At 49.6% G+C, this 26,971-nt stretch overlaps 1 protein-coding gene across 1 annotated transcript in view; it reads left to right on the top strand.

Annotated features, from left to right (window-relative positions):
- Positions 1-442: 442 nt before the first annotated feature.
- Positions 443-26,971, top strand: part of TGM3 (transglutaminase 3) — a 39,243-nt gene continuing 12,714 nt past the window's right edge. The window contains exons 1-8 of the mRNA XM_045885531.3: positions 443-570; positions 11,206-11,379; positions 11,765-12,007; positions 12,630-12,748; positions 14,338-14,466; positions 17,073-17,250; positions 17,345-17,480; positions 26,026-26,129. Of these exons, the coding sequence (XP_045741487.1) occupies positions 564-570; positions 11,206-11,379; positions 11,765-12,007; positions 12,630-12,748; positions 14,338-14,466; positions 17,073-17,250; positions 17,345-17,480; positions 26,026-26,129 (1,090 nt within the window). The 5' untranslated portion in view covers positions 443-563. The remainder of the gene's footprint in view (positions 571-11,205; positions 11,380-11,764; positions 12,008-12,629; positions 12,749-14,337; positions 14,467-17,072; positions 17,251-17,344; positions 17,481-26,025; positions 26,130-26,971) is intronic.

Raw genomic sequence — 26,971 nt, 5'->3', positions numbered from 1 at the left:
AGGACTTCTTTTTTTTTTTTTTTAAAGATTTTATTTATTTATTTGACAGAGAGAGACACAGCGAGAGAGGGATCACAAGCAGGGGGAGTGGGAGAGGGAGATGTAGGACTCGATCCCAGGACCCTGGGATCATGACCTGAGCCGAAGGCAGTCGCTTAACCAACTGAGCCACCCAGGCGCCCCCCCAGAGGACTTCTTAGCACAAGCTCTGGGCAAGGTCCTTTGAGAAAAGCATGACATCATTTCCTAATATCTGCAATCCAGGAAGTTCGTCTTCGAAAAAAAACCACAAAAGCGAACCCCTGGCATTTCTTATCTCCCTTCTTCTGCCCAAGCTGGTCTTGCACAAGTAGGATGACCTTCCACTGGATGACAAATATGTCGTAAGGGAAACGTTTACAGGCACTACAGGAATGACCTGGTGCCTCGCCCACATCATTAGAATTCTAATTAGATGTGTAGGAGAGGCTGCTATAAATGGTAAGGACATCCCCAGCCATCTCCCCACACCTTCCATCCATCTGTCCGTGCCATTCCCACAGAAGAGGCAGAGGAAGGCGAACATGACGGGTGAGTGCATGGCATCTTCCCTCCAGGTCCCTGCTGGAAGCCCAAGCTTCTCCCGGGCCAGCCTGAGAGGCCCGTGTTTGGCTTGGGACATCTGCCCCGGGGGGCCCTGAAGGCCAGATCTTAGTACTGAAGGATGGTGTATTCACGGGCGCCTCTTTCTCAGGGGCTGCCTCTTCCCTCCAGCGCGATTCCGGGGGTAGGACATGTTTGGAATGTAGTCCTGAGTAATGGCCGGGTATTCCACCCAGCTGGATGTCACATCCCTTAGACAAATGGACACGTCTGGCCTTTTCAAGCCAGCTGAGCCCTGCTTCCCCTATTTCTCAGTGCAATTGTTCCAGCTGTCAGGAACGTAGGCAAAGGAAAGCACATCTCAGCACCACAAAGGAGAGCGAGAGTGACAGCATGTAAGTTGATTTAAAAAAAAAAATCATTAGCACAGCTGGAATGCTCCTAAGTAAACCACACATCCGGAAGTACCGCAGGCTCTTTGAAAGTGACTTGATGAGCTGAAACCTCCCGTGGCAGAAGGAGCAGGTGTGCCATGAGGCCGTCCCTTCCAGCAACACCGGGGAAGGGGGTGAGAAAGAGCTACGGGGAGTACGGGTTCTTTGGCCCTGTGGTCACTGCTGAGGATCTGGGCTCTCGTTAGTCCGTGCCCCTGCCGGGCAGCGTGCTAATTATTGCCTGTCAGGGGTGCTCAGCCTCGTGGGTTGACTGCGACGCCAAACCCAAACAGGGCATGAGTCAAACCTGTAAAATACCGTGAATGGTCGTTGGGACCTCGGGAAGGTTTGCCAAAGAAACCCTTCAGCATGATGCAAAAGGCGAATGCTGGTTACTTGGGTACCCAAAGCCCAGGGCAGGATGGCTGTAAACACGAGCCCCTCCCCTGTCCCCCGTTTGCTCCTGTGAACATGCATTCGCGCCGGGTTGCTAACAAGAGCTCTGGACCCTACAGACTGTAGCATGAGGGGATGTCAGCGTGACCTAGGCCATCTCCCTTCCTCCGGGTGGGCAGGCTTGCCGGGGTCACATAGGAAGTTGGGAGCAGAGCCCAGATGAGGTCCCCACAGTGCCCTTTCCACTCTGTCCTGTTACCAGAGCTGAGCTCAGAGATGAGCACGTGTGACATCTGGGACGCGGGAAAACAGTACTGACCTTGGTTTCTCCTCTGAGCTCTCTTCCCAACTGCCTTTGTGTTTCTTGACATCACCATGCCCCAGGTTCCAGTTTGCAAGATGCAAGGCCTGAGTAGACAGACTCCGGGCTCCTTCTGGTATTGACCGCTCTCGCCATGAGAGGAAACCGGGAGCAGGGAGCCTGGGCCCCGGCACGTGCTCACCCCAGGGGGCGAGCGCACGGCCATCAATCCGCAGGCCCTGCAGGGACCCCCCAATAGCCCGCCCGCCGTGAGACCACCCCACAGCCGCACGCAGCGTGTCAGTGCCCGTGACTCATGGAGACTCTGAGCTCTAAGAGCTCAACATCTAAATCAACCAGAGATGTCCTAAGGTCACGACAGAATGTAGACACTAGCCAGTTAGGAAAAAAATTCAATTTTTCAAAAGGCAGGGGAGAGACAGGTGGATACCTTCATTCCCTTGGATTTGTCACGTTGTCACGCATGCAGTTCCTAGCTCAGCACCAAGTCACTCAGCCAGGCAGTGCTCAGAAGAAGTTTCTTGAATAAATGAATTTTACGCATAGGACAGCCAGGGAAAGGAGGCACGGCAGGTGCAGTGGGGGACCCAGCCACCGGAGCTGGAGTCTCTGCCCTCAGTGAGCTCACAGCCTGACCGTGCTCGGCAACACCAGTTCACCGGCAAGTGACCCGCAAGGCAGACTGTCATTAGGCTGCATTGCAAATCCAAACCCAGCATTGTGGGGGCCGGCGGGAGGAGGACATTAAGCTCAGCCAGGGTTTGGGCTGGGGGAGGCCCTGGGAAGCGGATGGCATTTGGTCACGGATGGTGAGTTAGGCGTGGTCAGGAGCCTCGTGGGGTGAGGAGTGTTTCGGGCACAGGGAACAGGAAAATGAATGTGGGTGGGTCGGCAGGTGTGAGCCAGGGTCCCAGGTGCACGCCTGGCTCCTAACTTAAGGTTCTAGCTGGAATCAGCAGGGGCTCAGGTATTCCTGAGCCTGGATGGTGGTGGGGACGGTGGTGGGGACGACGGTGGCAGAGGAAGGCCTGGCTGGCTGTGCTCTGCACAAAGTGGAGCAGCGTCCTGGAGCCCACCCTGGAGGGGGAGCCTTGTTCCCCACCCCCAAAGGACTTGGGGGCCCTGGGTCAGAGGCAGAGTCCTCAGGGTCCACACCTGCGGGCGGCCAGGACCTCTGTTCTGGGGACTAACCCTCGGTCCCCCTGGGGCGGTGAGCTTTTCTTGCCAGCTACTTTCCTGGGCAGAGCACAGAGCTTCCCTGGGCTCATGCCCCATCTGCCGAGGACTCGTGCCATTCTGGGCTGTGGGTCGGCCCCAACACATTTTTCCTTGGAGCTGGAATACTGGCGGCTCTTTCTGCTATAGAAGCAGCCAGGAATTCCTCCTGGGGTCCTGCCCCGCTTCTGTAAACCCAGAAGTGTGCAGGGCTCGCCTCACGAGAAGGGGGGCCCTGGCTTCCTGTCTCAGCCCCCTGGACCAGAGTGACACCTAGGCTCCCTCTGCAGGCACATCGCCCCTGCGGGCTCACGGGCTCAGGGGCTCAGGGGCTCAGCGGGTGAATGAGAATAAGCTGCCCCTTCTCTGGCTCAGCCCCCCGCCCAGCTTCCTGTCACCTGGGGCAGCCCCTGCTCCCTGTTCCCTGGACCCAGACCGGCCAGCAGCTGCATCCCCCTGCGGTGAGGGCTGCCCAGAGTTCCACTTTTGCTGCCTAGGATTCCATGCGGAGGTAGAACAGCCCCAGGGTTACAAGTGCGCATCCACAGATGTGCCCCTACCAGCTGAGTGACGTGGGCAGGCTACTTAACCCCATGTCTCAGGTTCTCTAAAATGGGGCTGCTTTAGGGGCACCTGGGTGGCTCCGGCAGTTAAGTGTCCGACTCTTGATTTCGGCTCAGGTCATGATCTCAGGATCGTGGGATCGAGCCCTGTGTCGGGCTCCGCCCTTAGTGGGGCATCTGCTTCAAGATCCTCTCTCTCCCTCTGCCCCTCTCCCCACTCGTGCTATTTCTCGATCTCTCTAAAATAAATAAATAAGTCTAAAATAAAATGCGGCTCTTTTGGTATCCACTTCATGGGTGCTTAGGCCACATATTTTATTATTACTTGGAAACTTCTTTCGTGAACCTCTTCTCTCATTGCCTTGGGGTCTGAAGAAAACCCCATGAGATGAAGTCCATTTTTTAATCAAGGAGGACTTCCCAGGACCCTCTCCCCCTCCGGCCCCCTCACCAGCCCCTCTCAAGTCCCCAGTTCTTGTCTGTGTGCTGTTTTGCTTCACCTCCCATAATCTCTCCATCTGTCTCCACCTTGCTGGGCTGCACTCCACACATGGGGCAATCATGCTCCCCAGGGCCCGCATGCCGGCCTGGGGTGTGAGGCAAAGTAGGAAATTCTTTTCCTTATCGCTTAGGAGTGGAGGGAACAAGGCCCCAGGGTTTCTCGTAGGGCCTGAGGGATGGGTTCAGAAGACATCTGCCTTCACTGCTCTTAGCTTAGTTTCCTCCTCCGTGAACAGGAGCCTGTGATTCCCCCCACCTCCCTCCCAGAGCAGCCGTGTGGCTCAGGTGAGACAGTTGGTGGGAGAGGGTGCTGATGTGTGCTAAATGGTGAATAAGTCTAAGGGAGGGATTCTCAGTCCCGCCTGCCTGTTAGAATCACCAGGCAAGTTTAAAACAACAGAAAAAAAAAAAAAAAAAAACCCATAAAACAAAAAAAACAAAACCACCAATGCTGACCTATGCCTGAGACGCTAATTGAGTCAGTCTAGGAAGGGGCTCAGGCCAATAGAACACTCTGCAGGCGATTCTTATGTGCAGCCAGGGTGGAGAACCCCTGGTTCAGGAGCTTCTGACCTCTCTTTGGAAGTGAAGGGGCCACGGAATCCTTCTTCCTTCCCCTCCCCCTGACCATGTAACATCAAGGCAGGGAGTAGGCTACGGGTGGCCCCTTCTCCGTGACAGCTTCCTGGAACTGTGCCCAAGTCATTGACTCCACAGTCCCCTTGATTGGCTACCGGGTGGCAGCTAGGAGTCGTGTGGTCAAGCAAAACTGGCTTCCAGCCTGGGCTTGGGTCCAGGCTCTGCCTGAGCATGTTATTTGGCAAGTGACGTCACCTGACTGGACTTTCAAATCTCTCATCCGAGACATGGGGATAATGACATCGTAGGGTTTTTGTCACTATTGAGGGACATAATGCAGGTAAGATGCACCGTGCCTAGTGCGTCTGAGGTTCTCAGTGGCAGCCAGGAAAGAAGCTCAAACCCTCCTCTATCCTTTGCTGCTATTGGCATTATGTGTGCGATAATAATAAGGGATTTGTCCTCGCCACCCTCACCTCTGGGGGCCCAGGCGCTAGTGATGGGATCCCGATAATAACCCTACCAGGGAGGACGTTCCGGTCTCACTGTCCCCTTCTACAGATGGAGAGAGCACCGCTCAGAGATGTGGAGAGCTCGCCCGAGGCCCCTCACCCCTTCAGAACAACAGTCCAGGGTTCATTCCTCATGACCCCAGGGGACCTTGCTAGGCTCTCACTCAGCTGCCAATGGAACCCCGTCTTCCCCACCACCTGGGTGCCAAGAAACTCTACTCCCCCACCCCCCCACCCCCCGGCCGTGCTGCACAGGGATCAAACATGTCTGAACGTGGGGGAATGACAAAGGGAAACTGCCCAGGCTCAAGAGAGCTGAGATCTGAGAGGAAAGCCCTGTGTGCCTGGGGCCAATGCGGGGCTGGCCAGGAGCTAGGGGTCCCAGGTGCCAGGAGGGGAGCGGTGGGGAGAAGAGGGGGAATTGGGAATGGCTCACAGCCCCTCAGTGACCAGGATTCCAGACCTGGTTTCTGGGCCATGCTCTGCTTCCAAACTACTCTGTAACCTTTTGGAGGTTCAGTGTTCTTCCTATAGTATGGGAATATTGGATTACATCGCTGTTTTTCACGCTGCCAGTTGTCATTCGTTAGATTGTAAACTCAGTTTAGTGTATTGTGACCAGCGATCAAAAAAAAAAGGAAGAGGAAGTAGAAGAGAAAATATCAGTGAAACTCTGTTATAGACCCATGTATTTAAACACTCTAATTTTTTAATGTGGTTTCTAACAAAACGCTTGAAGACACTTGGCTAGATGATTTTTAGTATATCTATCAGCCCCAAATAGCTCTAGAAACCTGTAAGATTAAAGTCTGTCTAGGGAGGGGAGATGGGGACTAGGGTCTGGGCAGGTGGGGAAGACCCAGCCATTGGAGTATCAGTTATCATGCCAGCCCACCTGCCAGCAGCGGATGGTGCGGTCCTCCTGGAACTAGGACACGTGCAAACCCCAGACACACAGGGGGCAACCCTGGTCTGCAGCCGGTAATTCAGCTACAGAGCCAGGCTGATGAAGATTGAGAGACCTAGAATCTGTTCTGTGCTTCTCATGTTATCTCTGCCCAACGTGGACCGCAGAATGAGTGGGTGGGAGTTACATTTCAGAAATATGGGATTGGGCTTGGTTATGAATGACAGTGAACTCGCAAATAACAATGGCTTAGAGAAACAAGACAGAAGCTTGCTTCTATCTTAAACAACAGGTCTAGATGTGGGCCCTTCTGGGCGGGTAAGGCAGCGGCCTGACTCTGTCCAGGCTCCCGCTCTGCCATCCCCAGGGGATGGCCCTGCATGGTCTCAGATGGCCTCTGTCCCCATCACACCCACACTCCAGGCAGCAGGTTGGAAGAAGAGGGAGGTAAGCAGATTCTTAATGATTTGCCAACCATTTTTAAAAAGAGAATTAAAAACAGGTATTCAAATGAATATTGGCATAAGCACATTCCTAGCGATACTCTTCACAAGAGCCAAAAGGTAGAAACAACCCAGATGTCTCTCAGTGGATGAATGGGTAAACAAAATAGGCTACAGCCATATAACAATTATGCAGCCATAAGCAGGAATGAGCTCCGGATAAATGCTGTCCCATGGATGAACCTTGAAAACATTATGCTAAGTGAAAGAAACCAATCCTGAAGGCCACAGAGCTGTGTGACTCCTTCCATATGAAATGTCCAGAATAGGCAAACCCATGGGAACAGAAAGCAGGTTCGTGGTTGCCAAGGGGGAATGGGGAATGACTGCTAATGGGCATGATGAGCAGATCTGAAACCAAACCATGGTGATAGTTTCCCAACATGGTGAACGTACTACACACCACTGAATTGTACATTTTAAAATGGCTAAAATGGTAAATTGTATGTTCTGTGAATTTCAGCTCAATTAAGGGGGGGAAAAAAGAGGTTTCCTGGCAGCTGTATAACTTCTGCCTACAGGCCATTGGCCAGAACTCATTCACGTGACCACCCCCCCACCCCCCGCCGCCAGCTGCAGGGGAGCCTGGAAAATGCAGTGCCCAGTTATATAGGGGCTTTTATTACCAAGAAAGAAGGGACGAGGGACTATCGAGATAGATGCTTAGTAGTCTCTACCACGTTGGGACTGCTGGTGGCACTGATATTCTCAGAATAGAAGAATTGGGGAAATTGCCCCAGGCCTGCCCTGGAGTTAAGCAGTAACTCAAGGAGGTGGCATGGAAACGTGAGAACACTGGGATGAGAGTCCCAGAGATGTCCCACTGTGGGCAAGCCACTCTCCGGGCCTCCATGTGCTCACATCCAGAATCAGGGTGAGTAGATCATCTATCTCCATGGTTTCTTTCCCTCTGATGTTTTTTAAGAGTGTAGGTTCATAAGTCAATTGTAGGAGTCATGTAACTCTCCCTTCCTCCCTCCCTTCCTTCCTTCCAGACTGGAGCAGAATATAGCTCTGAGCCTCATAAATGTCCATGAGGTTGTAAACTTGAGAAGAACCTTACTTCTCCTGTTCTCCCCCTCTCCCTACCCTTCCCTACCCTTCCCTTCCCTTATACTCAGGCAGAGGGGGCTGTAATTAATGTTCTCTCAAGGGGTGGGGGGGCAAAGGAAACTAGGAAATCCACGGACAGGATCATCAGATCCTTGATTTGGGGGCTGGCAAAGCCAATCCTAGGGTTCAGAGACAGGACAGTGACTGAAGGGGACAGCTGTGGAAGGGGAAATTTCTCCGAAACCACACCAGAGGCTTTATGAGCATGCATTCAACCTACCGGTCCACTCGGGGATGCAGGGATAGGCTGCTCCCCTTTTATCCACCTCCCACGTAGAATGAATGCCCTTTTGGAAGACGCTTCTCTTCCAGATGCTCCCTCTCTCCTCTTTGTCAGAATACAAACGGCAGCAGGGAGGATAATGTATAGTGAGTTTCCCTCACCCCTGGGTAACTTCTAGACTGAAGGTCCTACATGGGTCTCCCTTCCAGGCAGAGAACTGGGGACCACGGCAACAGGAGAGTGCCAGTAAGACCTGGGTTCAGAACCTGGCTCTGCCGGTTACTAGGTAGACCTCAAATAAGACATTTATCTCCTTGAGCATCAGTTTCCAATTTGTATAAGGATTCCAGCCATGATGTATGCAAAGTGCTCTGTATATTGTTAACAGCAGTTGACATGCAGTAGACTGATGTCAAATGTGAGGCCTGCTTCCCCTCACCTTCCAGCTCAGAGAAGCCTTGTGTATCCCACAAGCCCTCATGGGGAGCTTGGCTCCTTTGTGCCATGGCTCATGCTTGGGGTCAGGAAATGCAGAGATGACCATCACAGTCACTCTGAGCGAGGCCTCACCTCCTGGGGCATGCACAGTGCTCCTCATCTCCTTCTGGGATCTCTGCAGCCAAGTACCTGCAGCTCAGCCTTTTCTTTGTCATGTTCCCTACAAACAAGCCATTGGTTTCTGAGATGAAAGGGAGAACCCTACTAGGGACTCAGCAAATAGTGCATAACCCCCGGTGGCACAAAGAAGGAGGGGAAGCAGATGCAAGCTACAGACATGGAACCCCTCTTTCCTTACCCCTGTGCTTGGTAGAGGGCTATCTGGGGACATACGTTCTGCTCTCAAAAGGTTCATGGTCTAAAGTAGCGAGCTGCACCTGGAGGAGAAAGGCATGCTTCCTTTTGGGTTTGGGAGGGGGGTGAGGAATCTCTGGAGACTCATATGATCTGAAGCTACATGTTCCTTAAGGCTCTTCTTTTTTCTAAAACAAGACAGAGAGTAAAGCTCTACCAGATCACATCTGGCGGGGATGCACGGTAGGTAGTAAGCAAGTTGGTAGGAAACAGGTTTAAAACGATGGGACCATTGCCCTAGAAAGACCAAACAACTGACAAGCTAGCTCTATACAAGCCATATAGAGCTCAGTGTTTGCCCAGTTATACGGGGGTGTATAGAGTGTCTCAGATCTGGGCTGTCATTCAGTATTTATGTACAGGAACGTTCATCTTCTTTCTGCTCTCCCTTTATTCAATAGATACTTGTTGATTGCATGAGTGCTTTCATTTCCCTGAGTTTGTGCAAAAGCTTATCACTTTATTCTTTCAATACTTCTCTGTTGAATGAATGAATGAATGAGTGAATGGCAGATGTGAGTGAATGAATCTTTCGTACCCTGAGTGGGTGGCAAGAACACTTCCTGAACCCCCTCTCCAGCAGCAGTCTTTGGCTCACCACCCCAAACAGTCTGCATTTCTCCTGAGAGAGAATCTATGAGGAGCCTTTGCCCATCTCCTGCACTGCTTGGGTGGGAGCCCCCGGCGCCGGGCCTGCCCTAGAGCCCCATTCTCTCCCACCTCACCTTTCTCTTGCGTGCAGAGCCACTGGGCTAGCCAAACAAAACACCTGCTTGCCCTGCCTCAGGAATCTTCTGGGATGCAGGCTGCTGCCTCTGCATCTAACAAAATTCTCTTCAAGACCCTACATTTTCTTTTTTTTTTTTTAAGATTTTATTTATTTATTTATTTGAAAGAGAAAGAGAGAGAGAGCACACAAGCAGAGTCAGAGGGAGAGGGAGAAGCAGACTCCCCACCGAGCAGGGACCCCAATGTGGGACTCGATCCCAGGACCCTGGGATCATGACCTGAGCCGAAGGCAGACACTTAACGACTGAGCCACCCAGGCGCCCCGAAGACCCGACATTTTCAATGAAACTTATTCTGATCCCTACAACTGAGAGGGATTCTTTTCTGCCTGCATCTCCTAGGCACCTTTTACTCTGGACGGTGGACTTACCCCATTACATCATTCATTCCCACTTGTCTTACCCATGGCTGAAGCTCTTTGAGGGTTAAAACCACTTTTCATACAGTTTTACACCTCCAACATTGCGCCTAATGTAGTGTCCTACAAACAAAAAATGCTCTATGTATGTTTATTGAATGAATGCCCCATACTCACCTTTCCTTATGGACTAAATTTTGAGCTGTAGTCATGATGGTCATTGCATGATGAGTCTCTATTTGTTCATTTATTCCTTCATCCATTTGTCTATCTGTTTGTCCTAACACAATCAAGCAATGTGCTAGGCATCAAAATATGAAGATCAAGAAGGTACATTCTGATGGAGAGAGGCAGACACATATAAAAAAAAAATTGTGCCCGGCATTGGGACGTGTCATCACACTCCCATCATAAAGCCAGAAACCGGTTGGGTCTGCAGAAGAAGGATGATAGAACATCTCAAATGCAACTTGAAGGAATAACATTTCTCAGAAGGTTGAGCTAGGCTACCCTCCTTATACATCACAGCATCCATCATAAACCCTTCTCAGTTTAGCTCCACAATCACATAAGAAGAATCTGGGACCGGGGAGGGGGAGGTTCGAGGTATTTGTCCCCAGGGTCTTATCCAAAGGTCTCATGGGGCTTTGACTGGTCCCTATATACCGCTCTTGCCAGTGAGCATCTGAAAGTCCCCTCCAGGTCAGTGACTGCCCCATCTCTTGGCCTAGAAATGCTTCTCAGTGTCATGCCACCCCCCCACCACCAGCCAGCAGAAGAGGCCCATCCCACACCCAGGGGGTACACAGCTAGAGAAAGTAAAGAATATATGAATAAGCACTTGCTGGATCCTGGAGTGGGTAAAAAGCACCTGGTGTCTGGGAAGGTGCAAAGGGAAAAAGCAAGCAAGATTTTTCCCTTGGTGGGTGGTCGATTTGAGAGACACAGCCTCCTCCCGGGTCAGTCTGATCCCCCCGCCCCCACCAAAGTAATGATGCTGAAGCGACAGAATGTGCTTACACAGAACTGGTTGCATGGTTCTCCTGGCTGGTTGGGTGAAGCTACGCTGAGCACGTGGCCTTGGGGCCTTAAAGCCGAGTGACAGGTGACCAAGTGGAGGGGAAGAAAGTCTCAGGGGTAGTGTGCGCAGAGGTTCAGCTGCCTGGACGGGCAGCATGGGGAACAGGTTATGAAGTGTTTGTTATGCTCAGTCAAGGTCTCTGCATTTTAATGTGCTTCTTCCTAGAAGTCTGGCTCTTCCCCAACCAGCCCCACCCAAAAGCTGTCCTTTTGGTAATTGCCCCACGCCACCATCCCTTGCCTTCCAGGACCTCAGGTCCCCCCTCTGTCTTACAGCTCTAGAACCGCAGAGCATTAACTGGCAGGTGACCTCCAACCGGCAGGCACATCATACAGACAGGTTCTCCAGCCAGGAACTCATCTTGCGGAGAGGCCAATCCTTCAATTTCTCATTGAGCTTCAACCGAAGTCTTGACAATGGAGAAAGCCTGGGCTTTATCGTCTCCACAGGTATCTGCTCACCACTCGCCCCCACAAACACACACACCGAAGCAGCCCTTGGGGCTGTCCACCCAAGGGGTGGTGGTGTGACATTGGGGTCACTAGGCCCTGGGCTCCAACCCAGCCCTGCCGTTGACTTGGTGTGACCTTGGGCTAGTTCCTGCCTGTCTATAAGCCCGAGAGTCCTACTATTCAAGTCCAGAGAGATTTGGCCTACCTGGCCTCTCTGGTTGCTTCCCGTGTCATCATGTGGGACTTCTGTGGATGATGTCCCCCCAAAGTGCCCCTGCGGTTGTATCAGGATTGGATTTTTCCCCACAGTCTGGCTGGCACTCCTTGGTTCCCATTGTCCTCTGTCTTCTTTTATTTTTTTTTTCTCTGTCTTCTTTTACAGGGCCGTACCCCTCAGAGTCATCCAGGACAAAGGCTGTGTTTCCACTCTCCAGTGGGACAAGTCATGGGGGCTGGAGTGCCCAGCTCGTGTCCGAACAGGACAATGTTCTGACCATCTCCATCTCTAGTCCTGCCAGTGCACCTGTAGGATGGTACACGCTGAGCACTGAGATCTCCTCCCAGGGCAAAGACTTCACTCTGAAACTTGGGATGTTCATATTGCTCTTTAACCCCTGGTTGCCAGGTAGGCACCTAACCAACCACACTCGCGGCCATCGGCTAAGCCGTACTGATGGAAAGGAGCTGAGGGAATGATTTTTACAGGCTCAAGCTTGATTAGGGGAAGTTTGTGGGCTATGGAAAGAGCATAGAGGCTAGGAGTCAGAAGCCATAGATCTGAGTCCAGCTCTGCCACCTAACCAGCTCTGTAAGTCTGGGCAGTCTATCCTTCTGAGCTTCAAATTCCTTACCATTAAATGGAAACCCTGCTATTTCCTCTGGAGCTATTGTGGGGATCTCATGAGCTTTTACAAAGTGCATAATATGGTATAACTATAAGGGACAATGACCACAGTACAATTCCATAGCATGGAGACAGCTTCCCACCTGAAGGAGCAAGTATTTCATTCCTAGGGTCTCATTTTCAGACCCTCAGGTCATCCCGGCTTCTTCAAGTTCATAGTTGCCACAATATGAGTTGGAAGCATTAGAGTTCAAGGCTTCATTCCTTAGTGGAGGTTGAGGGAAGGGCTGCAGGTATGGTTTGCCCCAGCCACTAAGCCGGTACTCAGGAATGGGAGGAAGACTGGTTTCTATAGTCCTCTGTAAGATTCTAGTTCATGACATCTGATTTTTGTATCAAACAGAGGATGATGTCTTTATGAGTAACCACGCTGAGAGAGAGGAGTACGTTCAGGAGGATGCCGGCGTCATCTATGTGGGGAACACGAATCGAATCAGCATGGTTGGCTGGAACTTCGGACAGGTAAAAGGGTCATGAGGAGGTTGGGGATACTGTTCCTATTACCCAAGAAGCTCTGTGGCTGGCCCTGCAGAGAGGTGGAAGTTCCCAACTCTATTTGCCTGCCCTTCTATTCATTCACTTACTCATTCAGAAGACATTTACTGACCACCTACTATGTGCCAGGCCCCAGCTGCACACTTCTGCACCCAGAAGACAGATAAGACACATTTTCCTCTTTGAGGGACTCACCCTCTAGTGGACAAAACAAATATATAACTAAATCAATACAAATGGGGTTTTTATTGGTACCATGATACACAGATGAGAATAAGGCCTAGAAGAGCCACTTGGGATAATAGTGTACTTTCTGTTATTCATTCCATGTAAGAATACGACAGAACTTCCCTGGTAGGAGCATTTGGCCTCTTAAAGCCATAGCCTCCTGGTCCTTCGTTACTGTAACACCCCCCCCCCCCCATCTGAATCCACAGAGCTCCTAGAAAACATTCAGGGATTCCCTCCACCTCTCCTTCTTTCCAGCATATAAATGAAGATATTAGGATGGGTGGGGTGCCTTGGATATCCAGGAGGGGAAGGGCAGAGCATGGGCCTCCAGATCCCGATCTATAGTCAACCAGAGCAAGTCAGCTATATATTTTATATGTTGGAATTTTTGGGCCAAGTTTCACTGGAAAGAAGAAAAAAGAAAAAAAAAGTGTAAGGGCATGCAGTGCACCTCAGGGTGGAAGGGAGGCTAATTTTGATGGCGTGGTCTGGAAAAGCCTCCCTTTCAATCAGAACTTTTAATCAGGGCGCCTGGGTGGCTCAGTTGGTTAAGCGACTGCCTTCGGCTCAGGTCATGATCCTGGAATCCCAGGATCGAGTCCCGCATCGGGCTCCCTGCTCGGCAGGGGGTCTGCTTCTCCCTCCCTCCCCCCTCTCATGCTCTCTCTCTATCTCATTCTCTCTCTCAAATAAATAAATAAATAAAATCTTTAAAAAAAAAAAAGAACTTTTAATCAGAAACCTGAAGGAGGGCAGGGGAATTAAATAGATGTCTTGGGGAAAAGCATCAAAGGCAGAAGGAACAGCACATGCAAAGACCCTAAGGCAAGAGAAAGCGGAGCCTTCTCCATTTGAGAAGCAGTGACTAAAAATAAGTCTTATTTTGGGAAAATGGCTTCAAAGTCTTCTTTTAGTGGGCTATTTTATCTTCATGATTAGTTTCCCAGAAGTCTAAATAATATGCTCAAGACCATAGAGTCAGATGGAAACTTTGAGATGAGCTTGGCCTGATCCCCTGTTTATACAGATGGAGAAATCGAGGACCAGGCAGGCTAAGAGATTTGCTCCCAAGGCCACCATAGTGAGGGAGTCTCCTTCAGTTTAGGGACCTCGACAAAGGGCTTGGTGGATAGCCAGGGCTCTGGCTGAATTTGCGGGTTAGAGGCTGGGCGGCTACTCCTCGGGAGCTCTCTGTCCCGGGGGGCCACAGAGTGGAAGGCCCCGGGTCGTTCCTGTGGTTTTCGGCCGCTTAGCTCCTGTACCCTTAATTAGCCAACAGTCCATGTCATTTCTTTCACCATCCCCTATGGTCCCATTTTGAACAGTTCGAACAAGGCATTCTGAACATTTGCCTCTCGATCCTGGATCACAGCCTGAATTTCCGCCGTGACCCTGCTACTGATGTGGCCCGCAGAAGTGACCCCAAATACGTCGGCCGAGTGCTCAGTGCCATGGTGAGTTATAGGAAAACCATAGTAACCAGTTGTTACCGCAGATTGAACTCAACTACGGGTTAGGTACATGTGTTCCTTACGTACGTCATCTCATGGAAGCCGCACAAAATATGGTTGGTGGTTATGACCATCCCACTTCGCACACACAGAGCATGAGACTCCTCTAAATTAAAGCACTTGCCTCCGACCCCCTGGTGAGTGAACAGCAGAGGCTGAGCTGGACCCGGGCCTGCCAGGCTTCAAGGCCCTGTCCGCTCTATCTTGAGGCCTTTCTCAGAAGCTAAGGGAACTTGCCCTTTTGGTGTCTCCCAGGCTAGGAGGATACAAAGCTGAAATTCTGCTCCATCACTGGGCCTCCTGGGGAAAAGGGTAAGTTCCCAAGCAAGCCTGAGGTATTAACCTCCTTTGCTTTGATCCCTGCCCTCCACAGCCGAGTGTTCAGATGCCAGCCTGGGCCGAAGCAGGCTGGCCCACTCAGCACCTAGATGGGGAACCCCGAGCTGCTGAAGGGACTGGCTCACAGCACAGCATCTCTGAGTCAAACCAGAACAAGTCCTCCAAAGGCCTGCCCAGGGCCTCTTGCAGTCACTCAGTCCTTCCACCTGAGACCTGCCCCCTCCCCGAACACACACACACACACACACACACACACACACACACGCTGCGCCCTGGAGGAGTCTATCTCTCACTACTCAGTGTGTTGACAAGGCCTCCCTCAGAAAGTGTCCAAACATGGTCACCACCTGCTCAAAAGTTCTAAATTAAAAAGCGCAAAGCTGAAGCGTTCTTGAACTTTAAGCCTCTGAAACTCATGGCCCAGAAGCGTCTAACTTTTTTGTTATTGTTAATGGCCTAGGCCTTTCTCCGTCTCCTTCCTTTTAACATACCTGAGTTAACGAGCTCGATAGGTTGCTAGACATCAGGGCAATCTTCTGACTGCTGAATAACCAGAGGGCTTCCTGAAGGAAGGGAGACTGACACCAGCCTGGCAGGAAAGGAGTGAGGGGGAGGCCCAGGGGATGTGGGGCCACGGAGGCAGCGGGCAAGAACCAGGGAAGTGGGGCCTGGGCTGACCCTTGGAAACGGAGTGGCCTGGGAGAGGTGGGTTGGAGCCGAGGCCGAGGTTGAGGAAGACTGAGCCTCATACGCCCAGGAGAGGGTGGGGGAGGCCAGCTGACTCCAGCAGCTGCTGACTCACTCTGACCCTGGGGACAAACCACGTTATTTCAGTGCCAAGTTCCTCAGCTGCACCTCCCTGCGCTCTCTGCCTTGAGCTAATTACGGCCTGTATGGATGGGGCTTTGAAATGCTCAGCTTTCAGCCAGAGATGACCCGGCTGATTACCACTTTGGTGGCTGGAGCACCTCTGACTCAGGAGATGGGATGGGCTACGTAATCTTCCATTGTGGAGAAGGCCCATCTTCCTTGATTCTGTGATTATAGCCCAGGCCTTGCTGGAAGTGGGGGGAGGAGTGCACCCTTCCCGCAGAGGGGCTGGGGAAGGCTGGCCCGGCCTGTGCTGGGCAAGGATCCTTCTGTGTCCAGACTCTGTTCTCATTGGCCTCGCCACATGTGGAGCCCCACAAAGACAGGGAACGGGGCTCAGGACCTCTCACTGGGCGGTTGGGGTCAATCAATGCTGGTCCAAGTTTCATTAACTCTGAACACTCAGTTCCTGGAAGCCCATTTGTTTCTAACTTTCCCTATTTGGGAAGGAAGGTGAAGAACAAAGGCCCAGAGAGGTGAACTGACCTGCCCACCGTCACCCAGCTGACAAGTGGCAAAGTTGGGCTTAAAACCTGGTTTCTCCTTTCTTTCTCTTCTAACTTTTAATTGTGGCAAAGCTCAGACCTTCACAAAAATAGAGGAAACAGTAAAACAATCTCCCAGGTACCCACCACCAGCTTTTGTGGTCCCCTTCTCAAGGCCAGTCTGGTTTCAGTGCTGACCCCCTCCTTTACAGAGTATTCGATAAATCACAGACATTATATCATTTCATCTGTAAATATTACAACATGTGTCTCTAAAAGACAATGGAACTCAGGTCTCCTGATTCCTAATCTGGTGCTCTGTTCACACTGCATCCTGCCTGTGCTGCTTATACAAGAATTAGGCCTTCAGTTGAACGAATGAGTGAGTGAGTGAATGAATGAAAAGCAATATTCCATCTTCATGCGTTCCAAAAAGTTAGCTGCTAAAGTTCTAAAGGCACCTTTTCAGAAGACCAGTATCCCCAGATTGAGTTTCAAAGCATGGACTCCCAAGTCAGACATCAAAGACAGCCCATGAGTCCTGGCAAGAAATCACCAGCAGGCTGGCCTACGGACCCTGCCTTGCCCCTGACAAGCCGTGGAGCCTCAGGTTACCCTGTGAGCCTGCTCACGGGATTGATAGATGGGTTAGGGGCAATCGATCATGGCCCATTAAGCAAAACACTTTTAGATTAATAAACTGTTCAAGACCCCTAGAGGATCATTATTACAATTATCATCCCCAAATCACCCAGGCAGACACATAAAATCTACTTGACATCTCCCTGGTTTCCCTCCTCATCTCCCCACCTTGTCCCCCGAACTCTCCGCTGATCTGGGGCTCCCTCTGCTCAGGTCAATGGCAATGATGACAATGGCTTGATCTCTGGGAATTGGAGTGGCAACTACAGGGGTGGCCTGGACCCACGGAACTGGAATGGCAGCGTGGAGATCCTCAAGCAATGGAAAAACTGGGGCTTCCGGCCAGTCCGATATGGCCAGTGCTGGGTCTTTGCTGGGACCCTCAACACAGGTACTCGGGGACGGTGGGCAACCGTGGGGGGCGGGGGGCCCAAGGTGCCATTTCCGCTGCAGCCCGGGTCCTCATACTGTTCCTTGACTTGCAGTGCTGAGGTGTTTCGGGATTCCCTCCCGGGTGGTCACCAACTTCAACTCAGCTCATGACACAAACCACAACCTCAGTGTGGACGTGTACTATGACCGCGACGGGAGGCCCATAGACAAAGGCAGTGATAGCGTGTGGTGAGTAGCTGACCCTTTCTGAGCATCGAACCTGAGCGGCTTCTTGCTCCCCCCCTCCCCCCGTCCCCCAGGTCCTGGGACCCTGGTCCAAACAGGAGCTGGGAGGCAAGTAACACGTGAGCGCAAGCTTTAGAATGGGAATGTTGGCAATGCTGATGAGACCTCTCGTAAGACCCAAAAACAATGCTTCCCAGGGCTCTGCGAAGTCTGGGAGTCCACTGTCTCGCCTTCGGATGAAGGGTCCAATACCCGTGGCTCATGGGCTCTGGGCAACTGCTCTGAATTTAGAGGGTCCGCTAGACCCTAAGCTACTTTAGAAACTCTTGATTTTCTGGTACCGAATATAAATTTATCTTGTTTCAGGCAACCCATATGACTTATAGGCTTGCTTAAAGGAAAGCGGTGCATTTTCTCTTATGCATGTGGACTTTTTATGCACCTTGATTGATAGAATAAAAAGTCAGTTTATTCTGGATTTCAACTGAAAAGAAGAAGCCTTGTGTGTAATTGAACATATATATGTCTAACCATAAATATGCCACGTGCACATGTATCTTTATGCACATATGTACATGTAATGGCTAATGGGTGGTACCTGGAAGTCAGTTGTATAAAATTTATAGACATGTATCTATAACTTCATATAGTAGTATATATACATAAAATAAATATTATTTTTTTAAAGATTTTATTTATTTATTTGAGAGAGAGAGCAGGGTGAAAGGCAGAGGGAGAAGCAGACTTCCCACTGAGCAGGGACCCCGATGCAGGACTCGATCCTGGGACTCTAGGATCATGACCTGAGCTGAAGGCAGACGCTTAACCGACTGAACCACCCAGGCGCCCTAAAATAAATATTATTATAGCTATTTGAGATCATACTATATGCCAAGTTATTACCAAGTGGTAACTGAAAATGATTCTGTCTATATCTGCATGTACATATAGATTCTATGTGCCTATATATGCAAAGAAGTATGTGCATATATGCCAACAATCTATTGTTTTTAATCCATTTCCAAGGATACCCCCTCTCACACACACACACACAAACACACAATCACTCACACGCATATAGGGCTAAATAACCTGATAGCGGTTGCCATCTTATTTCCAGATGTTCAATTCTGAGATAGTCTGTATAAGAGACTTCCTATTACTTCATATCCCCAGAATAAGGAGGTCCAACTTTTCTGAAATGTGCTTAGTGTAACCAATTGAATAAAGTCAAAGGAAAAGAAATATGAACGGAAAAAGTTGTTAAAACAAGTCAACAACAACCCCACACTAACATGGGAACTCAGTAAAATAAATATCCCCTCACCTCCGAAGGAGAGTAAGGCTTACGTAATTCACCCGAGGTCACGTGGCTTCTAGGGTGTAATGAGGAAGAGAAGGCTTGTTTCAGGCTCTTCTTTCCTGATCTGCACACATACAACTTTCTGTCTAATGACATTGCTGCGTTAACAAGATGTTGTTTCCCAACTACTCATAAGTGAGTCTTTTTTTTTTTTCCTCCTCCCTGGTTTTTTCTTTTGTTGTTGTGTCCCAAATCACTGCAACCTGTTTTTCACCGCTGGGGTAATGCCATTCCTGGCCTTGGTTTCCTTCGCAAGAGGTGATGATTTGTCCAACATCATTTGGGAAGGAAGATCCCTTTGGGCGTACCCCTTCTGGGATTATCCTCTGTGCTAGGATCCGCAGAGGGACCAGAAAGCTGGAGAGTCAGTCCTCTACTGAAAGCATTCTGGTGCTGTTGGAAGACAGGGGATGGGGAAGCCATTAGTCGAGGATGTTTAGTGACCAGGGAGGTGCGTCAGACAGTAAGCCCCATGGGAGCTCAGGGAAGGAGTCACCAAGGAAGGCTTCCTGGGAGCAGAAATGTAGGGCTTTTAAGCTGAATTTGGAATTAGGACTCAGATCTCTTGGTTACTGGTTCACACTACCACCCCACATTAGCTTTATAATTCATTCCAAATATAATTATCTTGGGATGAGTATGGGCCCACGGTGTCTCCACTGTCATTTTTTTGGCTTCATTGGAGGATGTCAGGCCCCAAAGCTCTGATTTTTGCTGGGGGTCTCCTCCTCTCTTACCCTCTCAGCCCCACCCCCCCGCCAGGCTTTCTGGTGAAATCAGTGACAACCAGAGGTCCCTCCCCAAGCTGCTGCCTACCAGCACTGGATGGAATGAGGACAGGGAGTCCTGAGTCCTGGTTCCAGTCCCACTACCATCTTGCTCCAGGGCTTGTGTAAGCCACCTCATCTTTCTGGTTCCAAGTTTCTCCATCAGGGAAATACAAGGGTTGGCCCAGAACTAGGTGTTCACTTCAGTCTCTTACTGGCTTTAATTTTTTTGATCCCCACCCTCCTCTTTGTATGAGAGCTACCCTTCCCAGGGGACCTCTACAGACCCTTCTGCATAGATCCCACCCAGGGGGAGATAAACCACGAGTCACTCTCTGCCTGGAGTGACTTCCCCAGCCTATTATTTAAGGACAGTTAGGGTCTGGACAGAAACACTTCGATCTGAATCTCTGTGTGTTGCACGTGTTGGAAGCTTTTAGAAGCTTGCCCAGATTTGCCTAAGTAATAGAAAGTAGGGATCAAGTGAGAGTAAGCATCTGAAAGTTCTTGATAATAACAGCAGGAGCAAATAGTTTGCTGAGCAATTGCTGTTTACCAGGCACTTACTCTTCAGAAACAATGAGGTAGGCACCATTATCATCATCCCATTTTACAACTGAGGAAATTGAGGCCCAGAGTCACTCACCCAAGGGCACACAGCCAGCAAATGGTGGAGATGGGATTTGAACCCAGGCAGTTTTGTAAACTATAAAGCACCAGAGAGATGCCAGAGAACGTTGTTATTACTCCTGATTAATGTTACCTTGAGCAACCGAACATTGCTTAACTTGAGATTTTCCTAGTTGGCTGGACACCAACCAGAGCTGTGGTGAGGTTGGGTGCCATCCAGCCCGTGCAGATGGAGAAGCTGGGCTCTTTGGTTCACACCTCGGCAGCAGATGTCACTTCTCCGTAAAACTAAATGCTACCTCACAGGCTCAGTGAGGAGAAATGACTTACCAAAGTCAAACTGTGAATTCGTGTCCAAGCTAGGACTAGGACGCAGAGTCTTGCCAACAGGACTCTCCCAAGTCAGACAGCCGTAGGACTTGGGGAGGGACCTGCTGATCTCATGAATGAGAAAACAAAGCCCCAGAGAGAAATTAGAGAGATATTTAGGCTCTCTAATAAGTGTATGACTTTATATAAGTTTCTTAACTTTTTTGTGCCTCAGTTTCCCATCTGTAAAATGAAGGGCTAGATCAGGGGACCTCAGCAATTTCTTCTAGATCTTCTTTCCTTAAATCACATTCACTGCATCCACTGGAGTGCATTTTCTTCTTAACCATTCTGCTCATGCCAGTGGTTTGGCTTAAGAGGCACAAGCCTCTGGAGTGTCCGCTTCTTGAGAATCAGGCTGCTTTGGGGTGGGGGCGGGGACCTTAGTTTGGGATGCTGCTTCTCCACGGTTCCCTTCTGAGCCACTGTAAAGGAGGACTCTCGGGCCTTGATCAGTCACTAAGCAAGGCAAACGATTTGGAATAGTAGGACCAAGGTTATCTTTACCTTGACATTTCTGGCTTGTTTTTTTCTTAATTCATTTGACTTGATTCCCCAATTTCTAGAGTCACAGAGCTGACTCTACTTGTAGACTTTCTATAGCTCATAGCAGGCACGTGGAGATTGCCCTGCCCTGTCACAGGGAGGTGGAGTTGGCTAGTTCTGGGGAAAAGCTGTTGGCAACCACACCCCAGCGGAGGCCCCTGGCTCCTGATGCAATCTCTCCATGGCAACCAGCCTCCACTAATACTTAGCCGCCCCAGTGTACCTCGCTCAGATCTGCAGCAAGGAAGCCAGTTCCAAGAGTGGCTCAGGCTCCAGAACACATGATTAAGTATGTACCGTGTGCTAGACCCTGCCCCGGGCACTGGGCACCAAGGTGGGGGGGGAGATGCAGGAACTGGGCCAGAGGAGCTCACAGCTGCATAAGAAGACAGGCAATTATGGAGTCGAAAAAGTGAAATAACTGAGTTATGTGCAGGATTCAGAGATAGCACAGACATATGGTTGGCACTCTTCCAGCAGGAAAAGACTTTTTGGAGGAGGCAGTATCTGGGCTGCATTTGGAAGGACAAATAGTTTGCCAGTGGAAGGGGTAGGAGTTTGGAGGTCACTTTCTAGACAGGGCCTCTTGACCCCATGAATTCAAAGGTAAGTATAACTCAGATGCTGTCTCTAGGGCAGTGGCTTATAAACTTCCAAAATTACATTAGAATTGACTTAGGTGGAGGGAGATAGGGGAATCCACATCTTTTTTTTTTTTTAAAGATTTTTATTTATTTATTCATGAGAGACAGAGAGAGAGAGAGGCAGAGGGAGAAGCAGGCTCCCAAGGAGCAGAGAGCCCGATGCGGGACTCGATCCCAGGACCCTGGGATCATGACCTGAGCCGAAGGCAGACGCTCAACCATCTGAGCCACCCAGGCGCCCGGGAATCCACATCTTTTAGGAAATGCCTCAGGTAGTTCTGATACCTACAGTGCATTCTTTTCTTGAGCTCCTCCTCCTGAAACCCCTCAAGACAGAAACAGAGCCCAAGGTTGGGAGGTGGGACAGAGCATGCATACCATCAGAAACAACCAGAATTTCCATGGTGGCGCCCCTGGACATTTGAAAAGCACATGCATCTCAAATAACTGTGAGTAAAGCTGGCTTCCAAATGAGGGAGGGACCAAGAGTACCTGTTATCTGCTCCATCTTAAATTCCCGCCTCCAAAGTAAGTATGAAAACACAGCTACTTACCAGTTTTGTTACCAACCCACCCTTCCCCTAGGGTTCTCTACCAGGAACTAGATGAACATGAAAGTGCTCTCTCATCCCTGTCTTGTCTCTTGATCATGTTCTCACATTCCATGCTTTCTCCTGGGCGAATTCTCACTGATCATGAAGACCCATTCAAAAAGACATTTTGTGGGTCTTCCTAGGGATAGTTTTAAAGAGAGCGTGCACAAGGGGGGTTTGTGGGGTAGGGGCAGAGGGCGAGGGAGAGAGAGTCCTACACCAGGCTCCATCTCACGACCCCGAAATCTGAGCCAAAATCAGGAGTCCGATGCTTAACCGACTGAGCCACCTAGGCAGCCCCGCTAGCGATAATTTTTTGTGATGACCTCCCCCCTCACAATTATAGGGAATAAAGTCATCTGTAATCTTACTGTTCATGTACTTTTAATATTTGATAGTTTTCCAGCCAATCTTTTCTCTATCAGTTGCTGTCGTTTCTGGAATTGGGATTACACATTTTACAAGGCATGGGTACAAGACAAAGTATATAATAGGTGCATCCTACTTCTTCTCACACCTGGAAGCCAACTTTGCAGTTTTAAATCATGTGTTTTTGCCGAAACACTATATTTTGAGCATTTTCCCTATGTCATTAAATAATCATCAAAAATCAGATTTTAAGTGCATCGTATTCCCTCGTATGGTTGAACCATTATTTCTTTTCCTACTGTTACTATTACCATTCCCTATTCCCCTTCTTTTCCCTGTTATATATAACACAGTCATGGGCATTCGTATATGCAAATCTTGAACACATCCACAATTAGTCCTGTAAGAAAGATTCCTAGAAATGGTATGTCCTGGGTTAAAGGGAATGAGCATTTTAAAGGCTTATGACAGCTATCACTGTTGCCTTCCAGAAAGATTGTGATCACCTGTGTTTCATTTTAGTAGTAAATAAGAGTATTCTTTTTCTCCATTCATATCATTGGTTGGTATTATTCTTAATCATCTGTTCACCTCTTAGGGCCTAATCCCCTTCTGCCTTGTTTCGGAGCTGACTTTTTTATATCTCCCCTTGTTCCCTGAAGGACTAGCTGGGTCAGGTTGCACCCCATAAGTACTTATGGGGCACTTCCAACTCTTCCAATAGCTGAAGAGTTTACAACTCCCCCATGTACATAGATCCCATCTGGCCCCACATGAAGCTTCTTCCAAACACGCAAAAGGAAAACACATTTTTCCTGATTATAAAATAACAAAAAGTAGGGGCGCCTGGGTGGCACAGTCGGTTAAGCATCCAACTCTTGGTTTCAGCTTGGGTCGTGATCTCGGAGTCCTGGGATCAAGACCCACAGCGGGCTCCACACTCAGCAGGGAGTCTGCTTGAAGAGTCTCTTCCTCAGCCCCTCCTCCTACCCACGCGCCCTGGGGAATGTAGATTTTTAAAGGTTTTTCATACCCATTACCAAATGGCCCTCCCTAAATATCACACCAATTTAAACTCCCACCAGTGGGCTCTGACTGTGCTTGTTTTCCCACACCTGGAAATGAGTATCACATAGTCCTGTGTATCATCCTGGGCTTTCATCTTTGTCATCTTATGAGTGTCACTTTAATTTCCTTTTCATGGTAGTGAGATCAAAACTATTTTCATATGTTCAGGGATCACTTGTATTTCTTATAAAAATTGCCTGGCCATCGTCCTTTATTGGTGTGTTTCACTTGTCCTTTTGTGTGTTGTTCTTATTGATATGTAAGTACTTTATAATATTAATTACAGTAAATCTCTGCCTATACATATGTTATATATATCTTCTCTATTTTATTTTTTTTTCAATCATTTTTCTCTTTCTTCTTCAGCTTGGGCAATTTCTGCTGGTCTATATTCAGGTTGACAGAACTTTTCCTCCGTCCTCTCGTTCTAAGCCCAACCACTGAATTATTTCATTTAAGATAGGGGTCTTTTTTTCCAGTTGAAAATTTCCATTTGGTTCTTCTTTCATCTTTTCTCTTGCTCTGCTAAGAGTTCCTCTCTTTTCACTTGTCGTTGCCCTGTTTTCCTTTATTTCATTGAGCTTAGTTATAATAGCTTCTTTAAAGTCCTTGTCCAATCATTCCAGCATCTGTACTATTTTAAGGTTACTCTGTTGGTTGTCTTTTTTCCCTTGAAGGATAGATCCCATTTTTCTGGTTCTTCGTATGTTGAGTCATCTGGGTCTGTATCCTGGGCATTGGGTATGTCGGGATTCTGTTAGTTTATTTCAACAGCCTGCCTGGGGTGGACCCAGACTGCGAGCCGGCAACGACTCAGATCTCGCTCAGCTTCTTTTATCGTCAGCCAGACTGCTTGTCTGTATACATGCATGGGTCGGAATCGCTCAGAGACTCGGGCGGAGTTTATGAACTAATCTGGGATCTTCTTTCTCTGACTCCTTCCTTTCCAGAGCCTCCCCCTCATGCTCTAGATGCCCCGGTTGACCTGGGCTGTTTCTTGGCTCCTCAGGTCAGAAAAATATGGATTGTCTGTTACAGATTTTACTGCCCTGCACTTCACCCCAACTGTGGCCTGTCCTTAGGGCCAAGTCACCAAAAGTGCAATTTGCCCCGTGCTGGCTCCTTCCTCCATGTTTTGACTCCTTTCCAAAATCCTTCTGTTTTGTTCACTCTCAAGTAGTTGTCTTGGGTTTTTTTGGTTTTTGGTTTTTGGTTTTGTTTCGGAGCTTATTGTTATCTGCGGAAGGGACCATCTGTTATGAGTTCACTCTTCCATAGAGGAAACAGAATTACAGTTTGGTTGGTTGTTTGGTATATGCAAGTTTAATATTGTCACCTAGCCAAATTTATCAGTCATTTCCTTTATAGTTTCTGAGTTGGTACCCTGCGTTAAACTATCTTCTCCACTTCCTGAGTATAAAAAAAATCTGTTTTCACGTTGGGTGGAACTTGGGTTCATGTCGGACTCACAGCTTCTGGTTGGATCAAAGCTGCCAGAACCAGGGCTAATGCAGTTGCACGGGGTGTGCAAAGGAGGACCAGATCAAGAGGGCAGAACCACAGGACGGAATGCCTAAGACCGCTAATCGGCTGTCCCCGGAGATGTGACTGAGACATGCAGATTGGGAGACGAGGGGACGCCTTTGATGAAGAACATTTTAGGACTGGTGAATGTCATTCTTCGATCCACACCTCAGCCTGGAAGCATGTGGCTCTTAGCCAGAGCTGTCCTCCTCGCTGGAGCCCCATGCACTCTCAGTCGACGGGAGACACAGAGGTGTTCCCCAGCAGGATGCACACGAGAAAGCCGTGTGGGTTTGTTGGCCTGCTTGGTTGCCAGCTCTCACCTGGAGGCGTTCTTCTCCTCAGAAAGGCAGGAGAACGTCATGGTCAAGGACCCAGGTTTGGGGGTTAGGCCTACCTGGGTCCAAGCTTTGACTCTGCCATCACAAGCTGCTTAACTTCTCTGAGCCTCAGTTTCCCCTTTTATGAGATCGGCAGAAAAATGGTACCTGTTTCACAGTGCTGTGAGGACTTGCGAGAGACAGAGCTCGGCAAGGTTTAGCACTGTAGCTGGGGCAGGGTAGACTCACTCGATCATGAGTAGGGGGTGCTGCACTGTTCAGCCAGAGACGTGGTATTTTGTCACCTCCGGCTGTGTGGCCCTGGGCAAGCTCTGCAGTCTGGTTCTGTCTGCAGGAATTTCCACGTCTGGAATGAAGGCTGGTTTGTGCGGACTGACCTGGGCCCCTCGTACAACGGATGGCAGGTTCTGGACGCCACACCCCAGGAGAGGAGCCAAGGTAACCCTCTACTGGCCCCGCTGACCACCCCCTTCTCTGGGTTTCGCTCTCTGTCCTGGCCTCTCGATTCTTTACAGTAGCGGACAGCGGCTCTCCATCTCTGGAAGGCACGATGGAATTAAACCAAAAATATTTTCAGAGTAGACTTCTCATCCTAATTTTGCCTGGCTCAGGCTGCTATTTAAATGAGTGGCTTCCCCGCTCCCACACAAGTATTGTCCCCACTGTGGAGGCCCTGGCACGTGCCAGGCAGCAAGGGAAAGAAACCGCGATCCGCCGACAGTGATTTCCCCACACCACCTCTGGCAGCCTATGTCTCCCAGCACAGACACAATGTGGTCCCCATCGCCCGGGGATTTAGCCCAAATTCCCCCGCTCGGCTGGAGGTCTCCGTGATCACGACTCCCGGCACCTCCGTCCCATCCATGGTGTCCCTCTGGCAAACCAAACTCGCCTTCGTGCTGTCTGGCCCCGTCCCTGTTCCTGTACCCAGGGCTTCTGCTCTCACTTCTAGCCACTCCCTTCTGAGCTTGGGTCCCAGACACTCAGGAAGTTTTCTTTCCCTTCTTATGACCTCCAGGGCGTATCTTGTTCACTACCTTCATTCTGAATTGTTTCTCTCAAACTTAAAAAAAAAAAAAATTATGGAGCACCTAGGTGGCTCAGTCAGTGAAGCATCTGACTTTTGATTTCAGCTCAGGTCTTGATCTCAGGACCGTGAGTTCAAGCCCCGCGTTGGGCTCCACACTGGGTGAGGGGCCTACTTTAAAAATAATAATTATTATTATAAAAATAATATGTGCACATGGTTAAAAAAATTTCAAACCATTCTAAAAGGATTA

The sequence above is a fragment of the Mirounga angustirostris genome, unplaced genomic scaffold (genome assembly GCF_029215605.1).
Source record: "Mirounga angustirostris isolate CCGP_5_RB_7025 unplaced genomic scaffold, mMirAng1.0.hap1 SCAF_10, whole genome shotgun sequence".
In the NCBI taxonomy this organism is placed as follows: Eukaryota; Metazoa; Chordata; class Mammalia; order Carnivora; family Phocidae; genus Mirounga; species Mirounga angustirostris.
Note: the sequence above shows the minus strand (reverse complement) of the source record. Positions and strands in the feature narration are given on the sequence as shown.